This window comes from Megalobrama amblycephala, linkage group LG7 (genome assembly GCF_018812025.1).
Source record: "Megalobrama amblycephala isolate DHTTF-2021 linkage group LG7, ASM1881202v1, whole genome shotgun sequence".
Taxonomy (NCBI): Eukaryota; Metazoa; Chordata; class Actinopteri; order Cypriniformes; family Xenocyprididae; genus Megalobrama; species Megalobrama amblycephala.
The window spans coordinates 13291302-13309893 of record NC_063050.1 but is presented as its reverse complement, the minus strand read 5'-3'; the positions used below and the strand labels follow the sequence as shown (position 1 = coordinate 13309893).

The window sequence follows — 18592 nt, the reverse complement described above, 5'->3', positions numbered from 1 at the left end:
ACGTCTACAGAAGCTCTTATTGAGAATTAACAGAAGTTTAGATGTTTCGTTTGAGGTCACCATCATGGAGGTTGGTCGTTGCTTTAGTTGAGCTCTTGACCCCTGACTATGCTTCTTTATCAGCAATTGCAGGTGATTTCAGAAAACATTTCTGCATTGATAAAAACACACAAATTAACTGTTTTTTTTGTAGTTTTCTTTACTGAAAAGAAGTGTTATGTAAAAAGAAAATAATAAACTCAAAAATGTGAAAGAAATCATTTGTAATACTAATGCGATTTGTGTAATATTGTCCAAAACTATTTAGAAGTAAAAACTTAGACATCAGCACTCATCATACAAACCTCAACAATGGTGACAATCAAAAAAAAATTCAACCATGAATGTGTTTTGTATGCTGGCATGGATCATGTTATATTCATTAAAAAACTTTGATGCAGAACTTCCTGCCTCTGAAAAAAGAGCGTTTCCTCCTTCCACAAACCTAGACGATCCCTTTCCTTCCCCTGCTAGAGCTTCTGTGTGTTCCAACACAGTGAGGAGAATTACAACGGTTATTTACATTTACATTCATTTATTTATCAGAAAGTGATTTACAGATGATCAATAACAAGCGATTTACCAGAGACAATAAACACGAGAAGTGTAAGTAATACAAAGTTTTATTCAGACATCGTTTAGAAAAGCTATTAAAGCAGAACAGGCAGGATTCAGGAATAGTGAAAGAAGTGCATAGAAGTTTTCTTTTCTTTTCTTTTCTTTTCTTTTCTTTTCTTTTCTTTTCTTTTCTTTTCTTTTCTTTTCTTTTCTTTTCTTCTTCAGCAGGTTAAGCGCTCACGGAAGAGGTGAGTTTTTAGCGGTTTCGTGAATATTGTCAGGGATTTGGCAGTCGGGATAGCGTTGGGAAGATCATTCAAACAAAACAAAAACAGACAAGCTGCCAACAGGATGCCACTATTAAAAAGAAGCCAGAGGTTTTCTGATCATCACAGCAGGAGGACGGGCTTTAAGAAAAAAAAAGGAGTTTGGAAAGACCCAAATGTGCGCTCTTTGGGAGAGACTGCATAAGAATGAGAGTGAGATTGTCAGATGTTCTGGAGCATCTCGGCTATGTTGTCTGCACCAAAAAAGTCTTAGTTTTGGCATCTGGATCTTCTTGACTTTTTTTTTTTTTTTTTTGCAAAGAGAATAAGACTTTTGTGATTATCATAATTCATGTCACATTATAATGTGGTAATTGTCATTTTTCTGATTGCAGAAATCACTATGGTGTCGTCTCTCATAAAGTCTCTTCCTCTGATCGTAGTGATCATGACTGCGGGTGAGTCTTCAGTTTCACTCACTATACAGATATTTGAACTAAAGATGATTAATAGATATTTAATTAAAACACCGGAAAGCTTCTTCATTACTCGTTTCTGTGTTTCAGGGGTTGATGGTCAGCAGGATTGGAGAGTGAATTACAGCCCTTCATATGTTTGTGCATTAAAGGGAACAAAAGTGAAAATATCCTGTACTTTAACATATCCTCGTGGTCATGTGATCAGAACAGTCTTCTGGACCAAAACTGCTGGAGAATCACCTGATCTGTGTTCAGATCCAGAGGAGAGAGGAGGGATTCAGTGTTTGAGTGAATATAAAGACACCTCCAGCATCACTTTGACGAAAGTAACAGAAGCTGATAAACACGTCTACTACTGCAGATTTACTACAAACATTGATGGTGGAAAAAGGACGGGGATTCCTGGAGTTCAGCTTGACGTCACAGGTAAAACTAGTGAACTCTCAGAAATAGACCACAGAAACACAAACACACACATCAAACACTTTCTTATGTTACTGAATCTGACGAATGACCTTCTTTATTTGTTGGAACACAAAAGGAGATATTTTATAAAATGTCCTGATCGTTCTTGTTCATATAATGACAGCAGACTCCTTCTTCAAGCTTTAAAAAATTGCATAATTGTCTTAAAATCATGTGACTTTTGACTGATATTCAAGTGTTGTGAAGGTGTGCAATAGAGTTCAATCGAGAAACAAAGCAACAAACCACAATATAAATTACACTGGTTTCTTTCTCATCAAAGCTTGTCGTTTGTCTTCAGAACACTTGAATATACGCACGAGTTTCATACGAGTGTTTTGAAGCTTTATATTGTTTTTAAATCTTGAGGAAGGTCATGATTCACATCTCATTTTACTGTTTAACTGAACAAGTGACTTGTATTATCTCAGAGCCATATATTATTGTTATTTATTACACGGCCCTGTGGAATACTTGATTCTGATTGGTCAATTGTGCCATCCAGCAATATGTTATTCCCAGATAACAACCGCTGAAAACAGATAACACAGGCTTATCCTGGTGTTGGGGATCAACAGTTTAGGACCCTCGACCAGATATGCAGAATGAAAGACCAGGAGTCAGAAGTGTAATCAATTGAAGAAAATTTACTGAAGAATAGTTTGCAGTTTCATCAGCAGTTTCAACAAGAGTTTGTAGTGTTTGATGATTAAAAGGAACATGAATGCTTTATCATATGTTGAAAGAAATAATTTAACATTTAGAAAGATAAATGTTGATTAATAATGTAAAAGATATATATTGAAGCGGCAGATTCCAGAATCCACATTTCACTGGTTACTGAAATCAGCAGCGCTAGAAACTAGGAATGGTTTTTAAACCTTTACGGTAATACTGTTGAAGTGATTGTCTTGTTGCTAGAATGATTGTTTGTTCACTGTAATGGATTATAAGATAATAATCAGCTATGATTTTAAAACAGTTTCTTCTCAAATCAATATTTCATGTCTCCATCATTATTAATGTGGTGTAAAGCTGTGTAATAAGTGATATGACTGTACATTATCTTTAAATGTTCATCCTGTTTGATCTTTGTTGGTCTCGGCTCAAAGCTGATGCTAGGAAGTTTTTCTTCACAGAAGCTTTGTGTTTAATGAAGTAATAAAATATTTAAACTTAAATCAATATTTTGTGTCTAATTATTTACTAATATGGCAAGTTGTTAGGGTTCAGAAAGAAGAGGATTCAATTTGCAGGGTAATTCACAGTTTATTAAGGAACAGTTCAAGGAGTAACGAAATAACAGCAAGGGCTAAACTGGATAAAGTCCACAAGTTAATGATGGCCGGTAACAAGACACAGTCCTTAGAACTTAAGTCCCCAACCAAGAGCAGTCTACAGCTCAGGAGGTCAAAGATGATGGCAGGCTGAGACAGGAGCAATGGGCAGAGATGGCAGGTGGAGCGGGGAAGCCAGAAAAAGCCAAAAAATGAGCACAATCCAGCAGCCAGAGAAACGGGGAGACTGGGGAGAAAATAAATAAATAAATAAAAAGTAAAAGAAAAACTAAACTAACAACTCTGAAAGCAAAAACCAACAAAAAATAAATAACAGAAACCAAACTATTTTACCAAAAGGGAAAAAACAAACAAACAAAAAAAATAATTAATTCAAGTTGATCAAAACAAAAAAAATCAAAATAAAGCTAGAAATTAAACAGAGCTCTAGTCACAGCAAAAACCAAGCAGAAATAACTTGAGGCACAAAATGAATTCAAACTGAAGAAAATAAAGCTTGACTAGAAAATTAGGAAAAACACACAAAAAACAAGACGTGAACAACAGGACGCATTAACACGGAACAAAAACCACAAAGGGAATATAAAGGAAAGCTAATGAGGAGCAACATGTGAAATTAATAATAAGTTAACAGGATAACAAGAGGGCGGGGCAACAATAAACAGTTGAACACATGACGCAGACACCACAACAACACGTGCCGAAGCACATGGCGAACGAACACAAACACCACAAGCAGAAGCGCGCGACCGGACAAGACAGGCATGCATTCCAGACGAACAGCGGTATAAACACAAAACACAAGGTAGATCAAACCGCCGTCCTGACACAAGTATCTGTGTAATAAGTGTGGTAATGTAGATCCAGCCGGTTGTTATCCCAGAATAATCCCTGACTGTCACACGTCCTGATCACCCTGAATAAGTTTATTTTGCAAAAACAACCAGCTGGATGTACGAGAAGGTCAGGATGGTTTTTTTTTTCTTTTTCTTTCAGTTTTCTTCTTTTGTGTTCTGAAAAAGAAAGTTTTGCAGCTTTAGAAAATAAAAACCATAAATAATGATAAAAATGACTGATGTTAATTTGTGAACTCTCACTTTAAGCTGACAGTGAATCAGTTGTTGTTGTTGTTGTTGTTGTGTCAGGCCTGCAGGTGGAGACACAGCAGAGAGTGAAAGAGGGAGATTCAGTCACTCTGACATGTAAAAGCAGCTGCTCTCTGCCTGAACAAACAACATTCATCTGGTACAGAAACACACAGAGATTCACTGAAGGAATTGAGAAAGAGAATCAGCTTCATCTGCAGTCAGTCAGTCGTTCTGATGCTGGAAACTACAGATGTGCTGTAAGAGGAAATGAACATCTGATCTCTCCTGCTGTTCATCTTGATGTTGAATGTGAGTACAAACTGATTCATTAATATTAATTAAATATTTCACACTATATAATTGCGAGAGAACACAAAAGCATTGAAATATATTTTTTCCTCCCATGTCATATTTTTTTCATCACCATGTCCCTTTAGGCGCTCCGTAGAGTACGTCATTTCCTTTCCGAACATAGTATTCGGCTTCAGGCACATCCGTTCTAGACTCCAACTGAAATCTCTGATAGTGTTATAAAAAGTGTAGAAGAAAATTAAAGATTTGTTTGTTGCTGAAAGTCTTTAATTATTTTCCTAATTTCTGTGTTTCAGCGGTTGATGGTCTGCAGTATTGGGGAGTGAATTACAGCCCTTCATATGTTTGTGCATTAAAGGGATCAACAGTGAAAATATCCTGTACTTTAACAAATCCTCAGATTTATAAACTCGTAAAAGCTTTCTGGACCAAACCTGTTGGAGAATCACCTGATCTGTGTTCAGATCCAGAGAACAGAGGAGGGATTCAGTGTTTGAGTGAAGATAAAGACACTCACAGCATCACTTTGACGAATGTAACAGAAGCTGATAAACACGTCTACTACTGCAGATTTACAGATTATTATCAGAATAAAAGATGGACAGTGATTCATGGAGCTTGGCTTGATGTCACAGGTAAAGTTAATTTTTATTATCTTTTGAATAAACTATCATCTGTGCCTCAGAAACATCAAGCTGTTTATTATAACTGCTGTCTGAAGTGCTTGAGTTTAGTGTTTTAATGTTATTTCAGTATTATCACATGATGCTTGGGATATTCCAGAAAGCAAGTTTAACTTATCGTCACATAAACCCTGAACTCTCGTTGATTAACAAACCTTGATACTCAAGGTCTGGAGTAAGTTCAGCAACCTGCACTGAAATAATGTTTTCATTCATCCACATAAAAAAAAAAAATAGGTGAATAGTTCATCTATATTTTATAACTTGAGGCAATGAAAAATAAATTCATATTATTTCTTAAATGGTAATTACCCCAAAAATAGAATTTAAATTAATTGACTTTCTTCAACAAGAAAAATATACTATGTGCCAGGTTTTACAAAATAGTTTTCATAGACAGAAAATATTGTTTAGAGCAAGTTATTAATTTTTCATTGGCTCAAGTTATAAAATATTGATGTGAACCATTAACCTATATTTTTATTTTTAACTGGATGAATGAAAACATTTCTTCAGTGCAGAGTATGACATTCTCAACCTAGAGCGAATCCAGGAGTCACCATGGAAACGGACTCTAAGAAGAAGTGTTCCATAGAACCAAAGAATATACACTAACAAGAAGCGACACTCAATAGAACGTTCCATTGCAACACCGGCGCCCAGCAGCGGCCCTGCGTTACCGCCATTTTGTGGTCAGCTGCTTTGTTAAAACAAAACGTACATTAAAGCTGAAATCCAACCTGAATGATGACAACACAGAATAAAATACTATCACTAGATCATCAAATCCCTTTAACAGTTTATTTTACACACTTTGTGTTTAAGTCTTCCACTTTTTTCACAAAACCTTTGCTTTCTAGAAACCCAGTCAGTTTGGGTTAAAATTCTTTAAAAGATCTAGTATTAGCATTATAAACACTGAATTATTACCAACATATGAAATTAAATTAAGGACATGCATCAGAAAAATTGGGAATGTTAGACAATAAATATATGAATATAACAGCTTGATTTTGCAGTGTTGTCTAATGTTCGTTAAAGCAAAAGTGTCCAAAAGTGGGAATTATGGGATAACGGACACAGCAATGCATCATGTATTATAAGATCATTATGTTTGTAGCGTGATCCATTAAAACGTACAATATTTCAATTCAAATAGTGGAGTGATCCTATATTATTACTATTGCTCCACTAGGTCTATAATATATTGTTCGTTGCAAATAATGAAGATCTTAAATTTATTAACTATTAATTTACTATTAATATATGTGTATAGTTGCATAAAATGGAAATACTCAATTAAGTAGGCTAACTACGTTACCTCAGATGGTTGAATGGTTGGATTCCACAACTGGTAAAATAAAACATATATGAGGCAATACAATATTTACTATAGGAGCCATACAATTTACTGTGACTTAATTTAAAAAACTGTTCTATTGCGCTTCTGATTTGACAGTGAAATTCACAGATTTTGGGAGCATAAGATGTGAAGTATTTTATGGTCCAGTTAGTATTTTCACCCTATAATAGCGGCCGCGCTACCGGAGCGCCACCTAGTGGCTGTTACCCAAAAATATCAAAGTGTCGCCTCTTGTGTTCTAAGCTCTTTGATAGATCCTCTTCTTCTTTTAATGGCAATTTACATTCTTAGTGCATATCGCCACCTACTGGGCGGTTTTTCTATCTTTTTTTAATCTCATCTTTTAATCTTTCATTAATCTTTTTTTTTTTTATTACTGTGAACACCAATTACATTGTTTGTTTGATGCTAAATATAAAAATAAAAAATAGATGAATTGACCTAAAAAACAGTTTGTGCTTTCAAAGGTAATATGGCTGTATCAATTTTTATGAATGTACATCTATGATGCGTGAGAAGAGAATAAAAAACAACCCTGCTACTTTGTTAAGGTATAATATATAACTATAATATATTATTGTGTGAAATCTGTTCTGCTCACTGGAGCCTCATCATGCGCTGAACACCTCTGAAAGAAACTAACGCTGAAACACGAGCTGCTCCAGAGCAGGTTTTGTTCAGAGAGTAAGTTATTTATGGTTACTTGCATACCCTGAAAGTGACCTTTCTGGAACTGAAAGCTGAGGTTATCCGTTTACTCTGAGTAAACTTACCCGGATATGTTGCATAACCTGCTTTCTGGAAAACTGCCCTGATGTTGTGATGATGACCAGTGTTGGTGGTAACGCATTACAAGTAACTTGAGTTACGTAATCAGATTACTTTTTCAAGTAACTAGTAAAGTAATGCATTACTTTTTCAATTTACAACAAAATATCTAAGTTACTTTAAGTAACAAATAAGTAAGGTACTTTTCACATTTATTGACTGACAGATCTCCTGTCCCCATATTGAGAGAAATAAAGTGCAGAGGGTGTTGTGTGCGCTGTGTAATCATGATGGTTATTGTAGTTTTAGACTAAATGTGAACATGCATTTACTCATCTCACTTGCACAAAAACATTCAGTATTCCTCAAAATGAATAAAAACAGTGAAATGCAATCTCAGAATTTTTGCAAACCTGTAATAATTAATTATATTAAATTACACAAATATACTTTATGTATTTAATCTCAAATGAAGGAAACTACAGATGTGCTGTAAGAGGAAATGATCATCTGATCTCTCCTGCTGTTTATCTTGATGTTGAATGTGAGTACAAACTGATTCATTAATATTAGTGAAATATTTCACAGATTATTCAGAATTTAGTTTACCCAGAATTTACCCAATCATACAAACTTCATGACATTTTTGTTTATTAGACATGATTTATTCTTATTCATTTATTAATATGCAAAATTAATGTAAAGCATGAATCTGTTTAGTGATTTTTTTTTTATGAATCCTGGGTTGAAAAATATAATATTGTTTTATTGACTTTGCACCAGTTCAGATGTAGATTTGCACCTTTTTCATCACTTTTGATTTCTACTTACAGATACACTTCAGTAATTGATAATAATTATTATGGAAGGTCATGGCATTAATAAAATAATTATTTTTCTGTTTTATATATATTTCATGTAGATCCTCCAAAGAGCGTCTCAGTGTCCATCAGTCCGTCTGGTGAAATAGTGTCAGGAGATTCAGTGACTCTGAACTGCAGCAGTGATTCAAACCCTCCTGCTCTGAACTTCAGCTGGTTTAAGGAGGATGAAACCTCAGCTGTTGGATCTGGACAGAGTTTCAGCATCTCCAGCTTTAACTCCAGTTTCAGTGGACGCTTCTACTGTGAGGCTCAGAATAAATATGGATCTCAGAGATCAGCGTCTGTTTCTCTCACTGTTAAAGGTATTTTCTATAAACAGACACTCTTTCAGGTTCATCTGTCTCGTGTGTGAAATGATCTTCATGATCATCTTGTTTCAGGGGTTCAGAGAGCTGCTCTGCACACAGTTTCTGGGATCGTGGCGGGATGTGGAGGATTGATCTTCATCATCATCATCATCTTCATTATGTTCATAAAGTGAGTGAATGTTGAGCAGCTCCTGCATTAAATTCTTTTGCAAAATTTGTTGAACTTAATCCACTATCAGTTATAGTAAATATTTCTTACAATAAATGAAACTTTTCAGTACTTTCTAACGAAAACATTTTTTCTCCAGGAAGAAGAGGAGAGATGGTGGAGCTGAAGTTATCAGACAAAATCAGGCAAGTTTAGTGATTCATGCCTGAATCTACAATGACATGGATATTATATTTAACTAGAAAATACAAATATTGACAAATATTTGACATGAAAACAATCTGGAAATCAATGTGCAAGTAACTCACAGTCACATGTGTTTCTGAATGATTGATCTGTTGTTATATTTCTGTGATATTTTATGTGATAAACTGCAGGAGGATCGCTCTGACAGATCAGCAGAAACGGCTCTGACCAATGACGTTCCACTGTATTCACTCGTATCAGCCAATCAGAGGGATGATCTGTATGCCAATATTAAAGAAAAGAAACCCGAACGCTCCGGGAGAAAACAAGCAAAATCCCAGTGTTAAATTAACACCCCAAAGTGTACATATGAGTCCATCTTGCCGGGTGTTAAAAAGTAACACTGAAGCAGTGTTAAAGTTAATGAGATAATTGATTGATGATTGAGTGATGATTGACAATTAGTGGAGACACCTGATGTTAATAAGCAGAATCATTGAAGAAAAGAGAGAAAAAAGGTGTTAATTAATGTTTTATGAATGTTTCATTTCAAGTCACCATGAAAGAGGTCAGCGTTTGCTTTAGTTGGGCTCTTGACTCTTTACCTTTTATTATTAGCTTTTCTCTGACTATTTTGTCATGCCCAGCAGTCTCTGTAGGCCTTTTTTATCTTCGGGAGCAGGCATGTTGACAATTGCTTCTACCTTTTCACTGTCCAGTTGAACACTCTCCACTCTTATTATGTGGCTCATGTATCTCACTTTTGTGACTTTTTACTGTATTTTGTTCACGTTGAACTTGATGTTCAGTTCTTTGGCTCTGTCCATCACTTTCTGTGTGCTCCTCCTCATCAACCGCTGCAATGATCATATCATCAGCAATCACATGCACACCACTAATGTCACCAAAAACCTCATTGTTCTTTTGCTGGAACACCTCACTGGAGGATTTTAGGCCAAACGGAGGATGTTTGAACCTGAAGCGTCCCCAAGGTGTGTTAAAAGTACACAGCAATGATGAAGCTTTGTCTAGCTTAATCTGCCACTTCCATCCTTTTCGTCCAAAATTGTGAACAGTTTGCTCTGTACATCCTCTGGTGTTGGTATGGAGTAGTGCTGGCGTCCGATTGCCCTGTTTAGTTCACGAGGATTAAGACATAGTCTAAGCGAGCCGTAACATCGAACAACTTGCACCTCCATATGCCACAGCATGGTCTCTGTGGGTTTGAATATGACATCACCAGGAAGCTTTCTGATTTGTTCAAGTGGCAGGACATTTGCATCAGCACCGGAGTCTAGTTATATTCAATAGGGATACCTCTGATAGTCATGCTTGTGTACCAAGATTCTTCATTTTTACATATTGCATTTATCTGTATGCATTGAAGTGTCCCCATAAACAAACTATCAACAGCTTACAGATTTCATCTTGCATATTTTTGCAGAATGGTTGGCTTTGCCACACACTCTGCATTTAGCCCCATATGCTGGACACGATCTTGGTGTGTGTCTGTCCACATCTGGTGCCGCTGACTTTCTCTTTTTTTGTTGTGTGACGGTGTGGCTTTAAAGGGCTTGTTTTTGTATTTTGCTCCTTTGGTCATGTCAAATGCATGCACTTCACTTTCCTTTCTCACTGATGCCATTATGTTTATTCTTCCCTTGGCAATCTCAGATGCTCTGCATGTCTATGGCCTTTTGTAGAGTCAGATTTGGTTCTCTCAGCAGTTTTTCTGTCACACTTTTGTCTGTCACACTAAAGACAATTTTGTCTCTTATCATGTCATCCTCTGACACTCTGCTTTTTTGCCAGAGTTCTGTAACAAACTTATCAATCTGCATTGGCTCATGCATCATGCATGTCCAGAACTGATGTCTCTCAAACACCACATTCTTTATAAGTGTGCAGTTGTTTTCTTCCAACAGTCACTACTTTTGCTATTTCAAAAGTGTTGTAAATCTCTAGTGCACCTCACCTAATGAGCGTAGCAGAACTGCAACTTGAACTGCCATGCCTCAACTTTACATATGTCCGCCCTTCTTGCCGATGTCTTGACTGTTCTTTATAACGATGATGGGAGTCAGCACTTCTGAGACCATGTCATGTTCTCTTTATGTGGGTTTTATTCATAAAGCATGAGAGGAGAGCACTGGGACTGTTAGTCGTCTTTTAATGCCGCACACAAACAAACACAGGCAGGATGTAACAACTTGCCTCCTCAAATTTTGTAACACTGCCCTCTAGTGTGACGTTAATAGCCTGTATGCACCCGCATATACTACAACCCAGCTAACAGGGAACATTCACATAACTTTGGCTAACGTTCTGGCAAGGTTCTCTCAAAGTTGTTGAAAGAAAGTATTGTTGGTAAATATAATCTATTAATAACAAATAACCACTTTTAGTCTGGATAAGATTAGTGAATTAATCTATTTTATGATGCTGAAAATTATATCATCTTTGGTTCTGGGTTTCTTTGCAAGAAATTATATGTTTTGGTAAACACTGTTACAAAGACCACAACTTCACATAAAAAGCCAAACTGTCCAACAAAAGGCAACACTGATCGCCGTATTGGTGACCAAACATTTTCAATAAAACAACATCTAAACCTCTGTTGATTCTCAAATTATTCAATGCCATTTCCATTGATAACACTGATAACTAATTGTTGTCCTTGTGTGATGGCTAAGGCCACACTTACCAAATAATAGGCTACTTTATTTCAATGATTCTAGCTTTCTCCTTCTTTTTTTTTTTTTTTTTTTTTTTTTTGTGAGTAATTTATTTCATTTGTTTGATGGATTAATTGTTTTTCTGCTTGTTTATAAATTTCTATGCATTTATTAAGGGTGCATGCTCTTTATGCACGCATATAATATCAAAGAGCGATAACCCGTTGCTAGAGTGCATGCTAGTGATTGAATAAAACCAAGACAAAGATATGGGTTTAATATTGTTTCTTTATTTATTTAATTGTTTGTTCATTTAAATGTCTTCTTGTGAATTTTATTTTTGTTTATTTTCATCATTGTTTTATGGTGAATGTAATTTCATGTTTATGGAGTTTATTTGTATATAATATATATATTTTCAAGGTTTGATTTACTGAATGGAGACCCCCTGTAATTATAAAGTGGTTTAGTCTGTCTTGTCAAAAGGGTTGAATTTTCTGTGGTTAGTTCTGGAGAAACATCTGAGGCACAGAACTCAGTGTGCTGATGAGTCAATTATTATCTAGTTTTCTTTCTTTATTTTGTTTTCCCCCTATTCTTTTGTACCTGTGTGACCAGTACATGAATATTGCAGTAAATAAAATATGAATTTTGAAGCTTCTATGAATGCCTCCTGAAAACTTTATGGAAGAACCCTTACACCTTGAAAACTAAAAAAGTAGTGCTTGAAATGAATTTCATTTTACAGATCTGTACGAACCCTGTAAGGAGATTCATGTTCATTTTGCTTAAAATTTCAATATTATCTTACGCAAAATTAGTAAGTTGACATTATGTGTCAGCAAATGTTTCTCAAGCTATGAACAAGAGAAAAATATTGTTTTAATCACTTCTCTTATTCATGTTGAGACAGATGTTTTGTTCTAAGACAAGGATTTTTTTACTATCATGCAAGATGTTTATAAAAACAACATTGTTAGGATGATCTTTGATTGTGTGTTCATAGTTTTTTTGTTTTGCACAATGAAATATTTATGTAAAAATTCTGTGCAAAAAGTGGTGGTTCAAAACCCAACAACAGAGAATATGCTGCTGTGTAGTGAGAATACAATCCTGATATCCAAAGCAGTCGACCTGACCTGTCAAAGTACATGCAAATATGGGAATAGTGTACAGAAAAGCTGAACAAAACAAAAAGTGGAGGAACATTTGTGGTGAGGTAAACATAACATACAAGTGAGCAATTCCTGTTATAGTCCATCAAATTGTATTGTTTTTTTTTATTTCCATTTATTTGGAAAGGGACAGATACAATAAACACTGATCAAACTGAGACAACAGCCATCCAATGCAAGTATCATAGTGCTTTTAGCTAAAGCTAATTTACAACACTCATTTGATATACAGAATGAAATGTTTCAGTTGCTGCCAGAAGCCGCTCTGGTGAATCTGAACCACTGCAATCTCTTGAAAAATGACATAACGGTGAGGGGCAAAACCATTTAACCATTTGAATACAAGATTTACATACTGAAAATAAACAAAATCGGCAAAACTTACAATCTTATTTTACAATGATAATATTTTATTTACTTCCTATCCAAAATAAATATAAAGATGTTAAATCTGATAAATTACAGACGGGTTAGTCTGAGACCAAATTGTTAATCCATATGATTTGTGAAAATATCATTGAGTTTAAAAACAACAAAGCATGATCAAAAGTTAAACAATTTTTTTTTTTTTATCATAAAGCTAATAAGACTGAGCTTGATTGTTTTACATATCTTTTTAACATGGCTATTAAAATTTAACTAAGAATCTAAATCTTGTATTTTTACAATAAATCAAACATATAATTTATAATGTCTCTGCAAGCCCATAAAAGATTTTGACTAAACATTATTTTACAAGACAATGTATATGTTGACATGAGTAAAATGAAACATTAAAAACATTATTTTTAACAACCATACATACTACTGTAAAGCAATAGATTTCTATTGATTCATGATTTCTAAATGAATCAGTATCATATATAGGCCTACATGAAGAAATGTATGTAATGCAACATGAAGCACATTTATAGCTTTTTAAGACAGACAAAGTTGAGTTTATCCTCACAATTTTTGGGTGTCCAAATATTATTTTGTCTCTCCAGAGCTCCACAGCGCAGGTTTCTGGCAGGACACTGGAGCTCCCCCTCCACAGACCAGGCTTTATATTGAAGATTGTGTCCACTGACCCAGAACCAATGACCAGCCATGAAGCGCAGGCCGGTCCACACAGAAGCTGTCTGGGATGATGTAATGATATTTATCACCTCTGCCATAATCATCTCAGATCTTAGACTCACCAGGTCAATGTAGTTCTGTCTGCAGTAGTCCAGGGCTTCATCCCACGTCTTGTTCTGATGCACCAGAATGGGCTCAAAGACCCGCATACAGTAAAATGGCAGAGTCCACGAGCAAAGAACGTTGTGCAGTTTATAATTATATTTTCTTACAGCGCAACACTCTTGAGTGATCCTGTCTGGTTCCCCAGTGTCCCAATTGTCAATTTGTTCATCCTCACCTCCAGACCAAATCCATTTTTCTGGGTTGTTAGGACTCATGTGCAGTCCAATCCAAAAATATAAATGATTGATTTCTGGATTTCTAGAGAGCAGTTGTGCCTCTTCTTTATTGACGGTGGACAGGTCATCATGGTGTTGTCTGCAGTACGTCTGTGCATCTTTCCAGGTCATTAATTTATTCACAAACACGTGTTTTCTGTGGAGACTGAAGCTCAGTCCAGAGAGACTCAAAAACAGGAGCAGAGTGATGACAGCCTTCATTTCTCCACAGATGATCTACTCAGCGCAGAGTTTGTGTGATCTCAGTGATGAAGGGGCAGTTTTTATTTCTGTGAGAGACAATAAAAAAACTGGAAGGCACTGACCAACCAGATGGCCAGACTCTTCAAGTATTTGTGTAGCAAATATCCAAACCAAATGTGATACTAGATATTAGTGTTTTTGCAGATTTTGAAACACTTTCATTTTGACTCTTCAGTCCTCTGATTTTTTTATTTTACTCACCAGACTTTATACATGGAATGCAAGAACAATAGGGAAAAAAACGACAGAAATATAATATAAAACATAAATATGAAACATAATTTTCAAACATACTCTGTAATAAAATAAGAACAAATAATCAAACTACAAGCAACAGCACAAATAAACACAATAAAACAAAGATACAAATTAAATAATCAGCTTTTCAGGTAGATCTAACAGTAGTTAGATACAAATTACTTACAGAAATTTAATAAAGTAATCGGTAAGACTTTACATTCACGTTCCCTTTTTGTAAAGGGTTTATAAAGGTGTTTGTTAATGAGTAATAAGTCATTTACAAATTCATTATAAATCATTAATAATGCAGTTATAACTGCATGAATAAAAAGGGGGACCTTAATGCAATACCTGCCAAATAGTGAGCCGTTTTTAACTCGCGTGTTATAAATGCTTAATAAATGTATTTATTAACACTTATTTAACTCAAAACCAGATTCTTGATTTATTTCATGATGCAGCAAAAATTGACTATCATAATTAGACTGAAGGGTGTTTATTTGTGGTTTTCTTATTAATATCTCATTTTCTTATATGTTGATTACCAGAAGTTTGTGTCTTACTCTTGATACTCTCCAACAGCAGTGTATAAAAACTGATTTCTTGTTTATCAAGATGAAATTCAAACTTTATTTTGATAATAAAACATAAGATAATAACCATAACTTGATGAGATATTAATAATGAAAAATTTAATTCCAGTATTAGTGACCTGTGAACCTTAATGTAGGGTGGACACTTGTGAACCATTTATTCATGAGAAATAAACATTAATGACCTGTGAAAGTGAACCTTAATGTCGAAAAAAAATTGTTTACTTGTATACTGAACTGATCCTGTTCATGTGAATATAATAAATATAATGATAAAAAAGGTTCAATTTCATCTTGATAAACAAGCTGTGGATAGGCATTATGACTTTTTTGGAGAGTGTCATAGATAAGACACAAACTTCTGATAAGCAGCATAGTAAGAAAAGTGGCAGTCATGAGATATTAATAAGAAAACCACAAATAAACACCCTTCAGTCTAATTATGATAGTCAATTTTTTCTGCATCATGAAATAAACCAGGAATCTGGTTTTGAGTTAAATAAGTGTTAATAAATATTATTAAGCATTTATAACATGTGAGTTAAAAACGGCTCACTATTTGGCAGGTATTGCGTTAAAGTTGCCTTTTTTATTCAGGCAGTTATAACTGCATTATTAATGATTTATAATGCATTTATAAAACACTTATTACTCATTAACAAACACCTTTATAAACCCTTTACAAAGGTAACTTAATGTAAAGTGTTAAATGTAAAATAACACTGCATAATCTTCACTGTATAAATGAAATATACACTGTTTGATTCTCCATTGTCCCAGCTGACACTTGTTTCCGTCTCACCTCCTTTGTGAATGCTCAGCATTAATGCCATGTTCAGAGGGTGAGGCTTTTAGTATTTGAGTAGCAAATGTTCTGTCACGAATGCAGGACAATCTGCTGATCCATTCAAACAAATACAAGAATAACAAACTGAGTGACATCCTGATACAACACTTTTAAAGCTGGGTTAGGAAGCCCAAATTTGAGCAAAACTTTTGATCTGCCCTGAAACAGACTGGTTCAACCATGGTCAGATTCAGAGAAGAAGAGTGTGAAATATATAATATCGAATCAGTAATCAAAATTCAGTTTCAGTGTTGTGTATTATGTTTTGACTTTGTTGGGCAGAATATTGATCTGCGGCAGACATTGCTGTCCAATAAAGCCACAGGAGCTGACAAGATTCAAGAAGAGGGAAAGAGGGGAAAAAGTCAAACATTAACAGATAAACTCATTAATTAAAGTGAGGAAAACACAGCTTTATTCAGACCTCAGTATTTGTTATTTTAAAAACAATTCTTAAAGACTTGCAAAATGTCAAGTCAGTCTTTTTGTCTGCAATGCAGCAGTCCTGAGCTGAAGAATTTTGTTATAAGAACGTTCTCTATATTCAGTGTTGGTTCTGGGAACATTAAAAATGTCCAGTTTCGGGAACGTTTTTATAAGGTATAATGTTCCTCAAACATTCTTTCAACTTAATTTTGATCTAAAATTCAACATTCTTGGAACATTGATTTGTAACATTATATTATAATATGAAAATGTTCAGTTTCCTTAATGTTAGTAGAATGTTATTTAAAGGTTAGTATGATGTTCCTGAAACATTCTCTCAATCATTCAAACACCTGCTGTGAACAAACACTGAAAGAAAGAGAAATAAGAACACAAACTAAAACTTTCTTCAGCCACAGCCTTAGATGAACTGAAGATAAAAGACATTAAATCTCTGAAGATCTTCATCATGGAGATTGGTGGTTCAAACGTTCCTGTAACATCAAGAAAACTGGATGTTTTTAATGTTACCAGAACCAACACTGAATATTTAGAGAACGTTCTTATAACAATATTCTGTTAGCTGGGAAAGGGCTTTAAATGATACCAGACGAGAAATAAGGGTCTTATCTAGAGAAACGATCAGTCATTTTGGAAAAAAATGTAAATGTATATGCTTTATATAAACAAATGATCGCCTTCCAAGTGCTTCCGCCAAAACCGCACTTTCGTATTCTTCAAAAAGCTTACGCTGTGTGTCCTACGCCTTCCCTATTCTACTTACAGAAGGAACACAGTGCCAGTTCCATTTTTTCCATAAGTAGAATAGGGAATTTGATCAATATTCATTCGTGAATGTTTGTTCTGATTCTAAACAGCTGACAGAAAACACACATTATATGACTGTTGAAATATCATCTGGGCAAAAACTTGTCTCTAAAAACATTACTAGAACAAAAACATTTCTAGCTGGGTTGGCTTGATCTTAAAAGACTGTATTTATTTTAAATTCATTTATATATTTGTTTACATTTGTTACAATTTCAATAGCATGTGTTGTGCTGTAGTTCTGTGAATAAAACCAGCATCTAAATCTTTTTCTGGAAATCAGAAACACATTGAGATAGAAGAATACTGCATATTTTTAATGAATTTATTAACAGGTTTGAATTTAATCCAATGGTGTTTATCCTGAATTACATATGAGAGTAAAACATGCATGTAAATGTGGTTCTTCAAACCAGGAACAAGACACACCCTGTGAAAGTTGACATGTCAACACTCTTAGAAAGGATGTGTTAAAACTGACTCAACTGTGTTAAATTCTTACACATCAATGGGTGAGTTTATGGATGACGCTTGTTGTGTTAATTCTGACACATTCATTGAGTCAATGATTTTAACACAGTGAATGTGTCAGGAAGGTTAACCAGAGGTGTAGTCAAGACCAGACCCTCCAAGACCGAGACCAAGACCATTCAAGAGGGAAGTTAATGAGATAATTAAGTAATTAATCCAGTGATGAACACCTTCTGTTAACAAGCAGAATCATTGAAGGAAAGAGGAAAACAACAACAAATAAAACACCTGTGCTACTTCTGAAAATGAAGATCAAATTTACAATGATCTCTTTGTCAAGTCCAGTCAAAAAACATCACTTACAATACCAGTGCTTGTGTTTTGGGAACACTTGTGTTCATTTTGATAGCAAATGTGTCAGGAAGGTGATCTGATGTTAACAAGCAGAATCACCAAAGAAAATCACATTTAAGTTACCATCATGGAGATCAGGGTTTGCTTTGGGCTCTTGACCCTTGACTTTTCAATAGATTTTGTTTGAGAAATCCTTCAGATTATATTGAAAAAGCTGATCTTCTGCTGTAGAATCACAGTGCTGCTGTAATCAATAATGTAAATCTAACTCAGAGATTGGGCTCTAAATGAGTTCAGTGATTCAGGTCAAATAAAGATTATGTGAAAACATAACCAACACCACCTGATCATCTTTTCTCTTTGCTTCTCTGGCTGTTATACCTCAGTTACAGCAGCCAAACAAAATCTACTATT

General features: G+C 34.9%; 2 protein-coding genes across 4 annotated transcripts in view; one reads left to right on the top strand and one right to left on the bottom strand.

The window, feature by feature from the left end:
* The first annotated feature begins 495 nt into the window (after positions 1-495).
* The window catches only part of LOC125271712 (B-cell receptor CD22-like), a 28268-nt gene continuing 10171 nt past the window's right edge, over positions 496-18592 (top strand). For 2 of the 3 annotated variants that reach the window (XR_007185702.1, XM_048195893.1), the window contains exons 1-5: positions 496-645; positions 1259-1321; positions 1430-1768; positions 4251-4502; positions 4802-5140. Coding sequence is in view for 2 of the 3 variants with exons in the window: in XM_048195893.1 (XP_048051850.1) it covers positions 1267-1321; positions 1430-1768; positions 4251-4502; positions 4802-5140 (985 nt within the window). In the remaining variant the exon portion in view is untranslated. Of the gene's footprint in view, positions 646-1258; positions 1322-1429; positions 1769-4250; positions 4503-4801; positions 5141-7794; positions 7864-8241; positions 8506-8583; positions 8681-8819; positions 8866-9057; positions 9330-18592 lie in introns of those variants that run through there. The other variant, XM_048195894.1, reaches the window with a different exon arrangement.
* On the bottom strand, positions 13571-14377 carry LOC125271720 (secretory phospholipase A2 receptor-like). Its single transcript, XM_048195900.1, has one exon. The coding sequence runs from the start codon at positions 14375-14377 to the stop codon at positions 13625-13627; it is 753 nt and encodes a 250-aa protein (XP_048051857.1). The 3' UTR covers positions 13571-13624.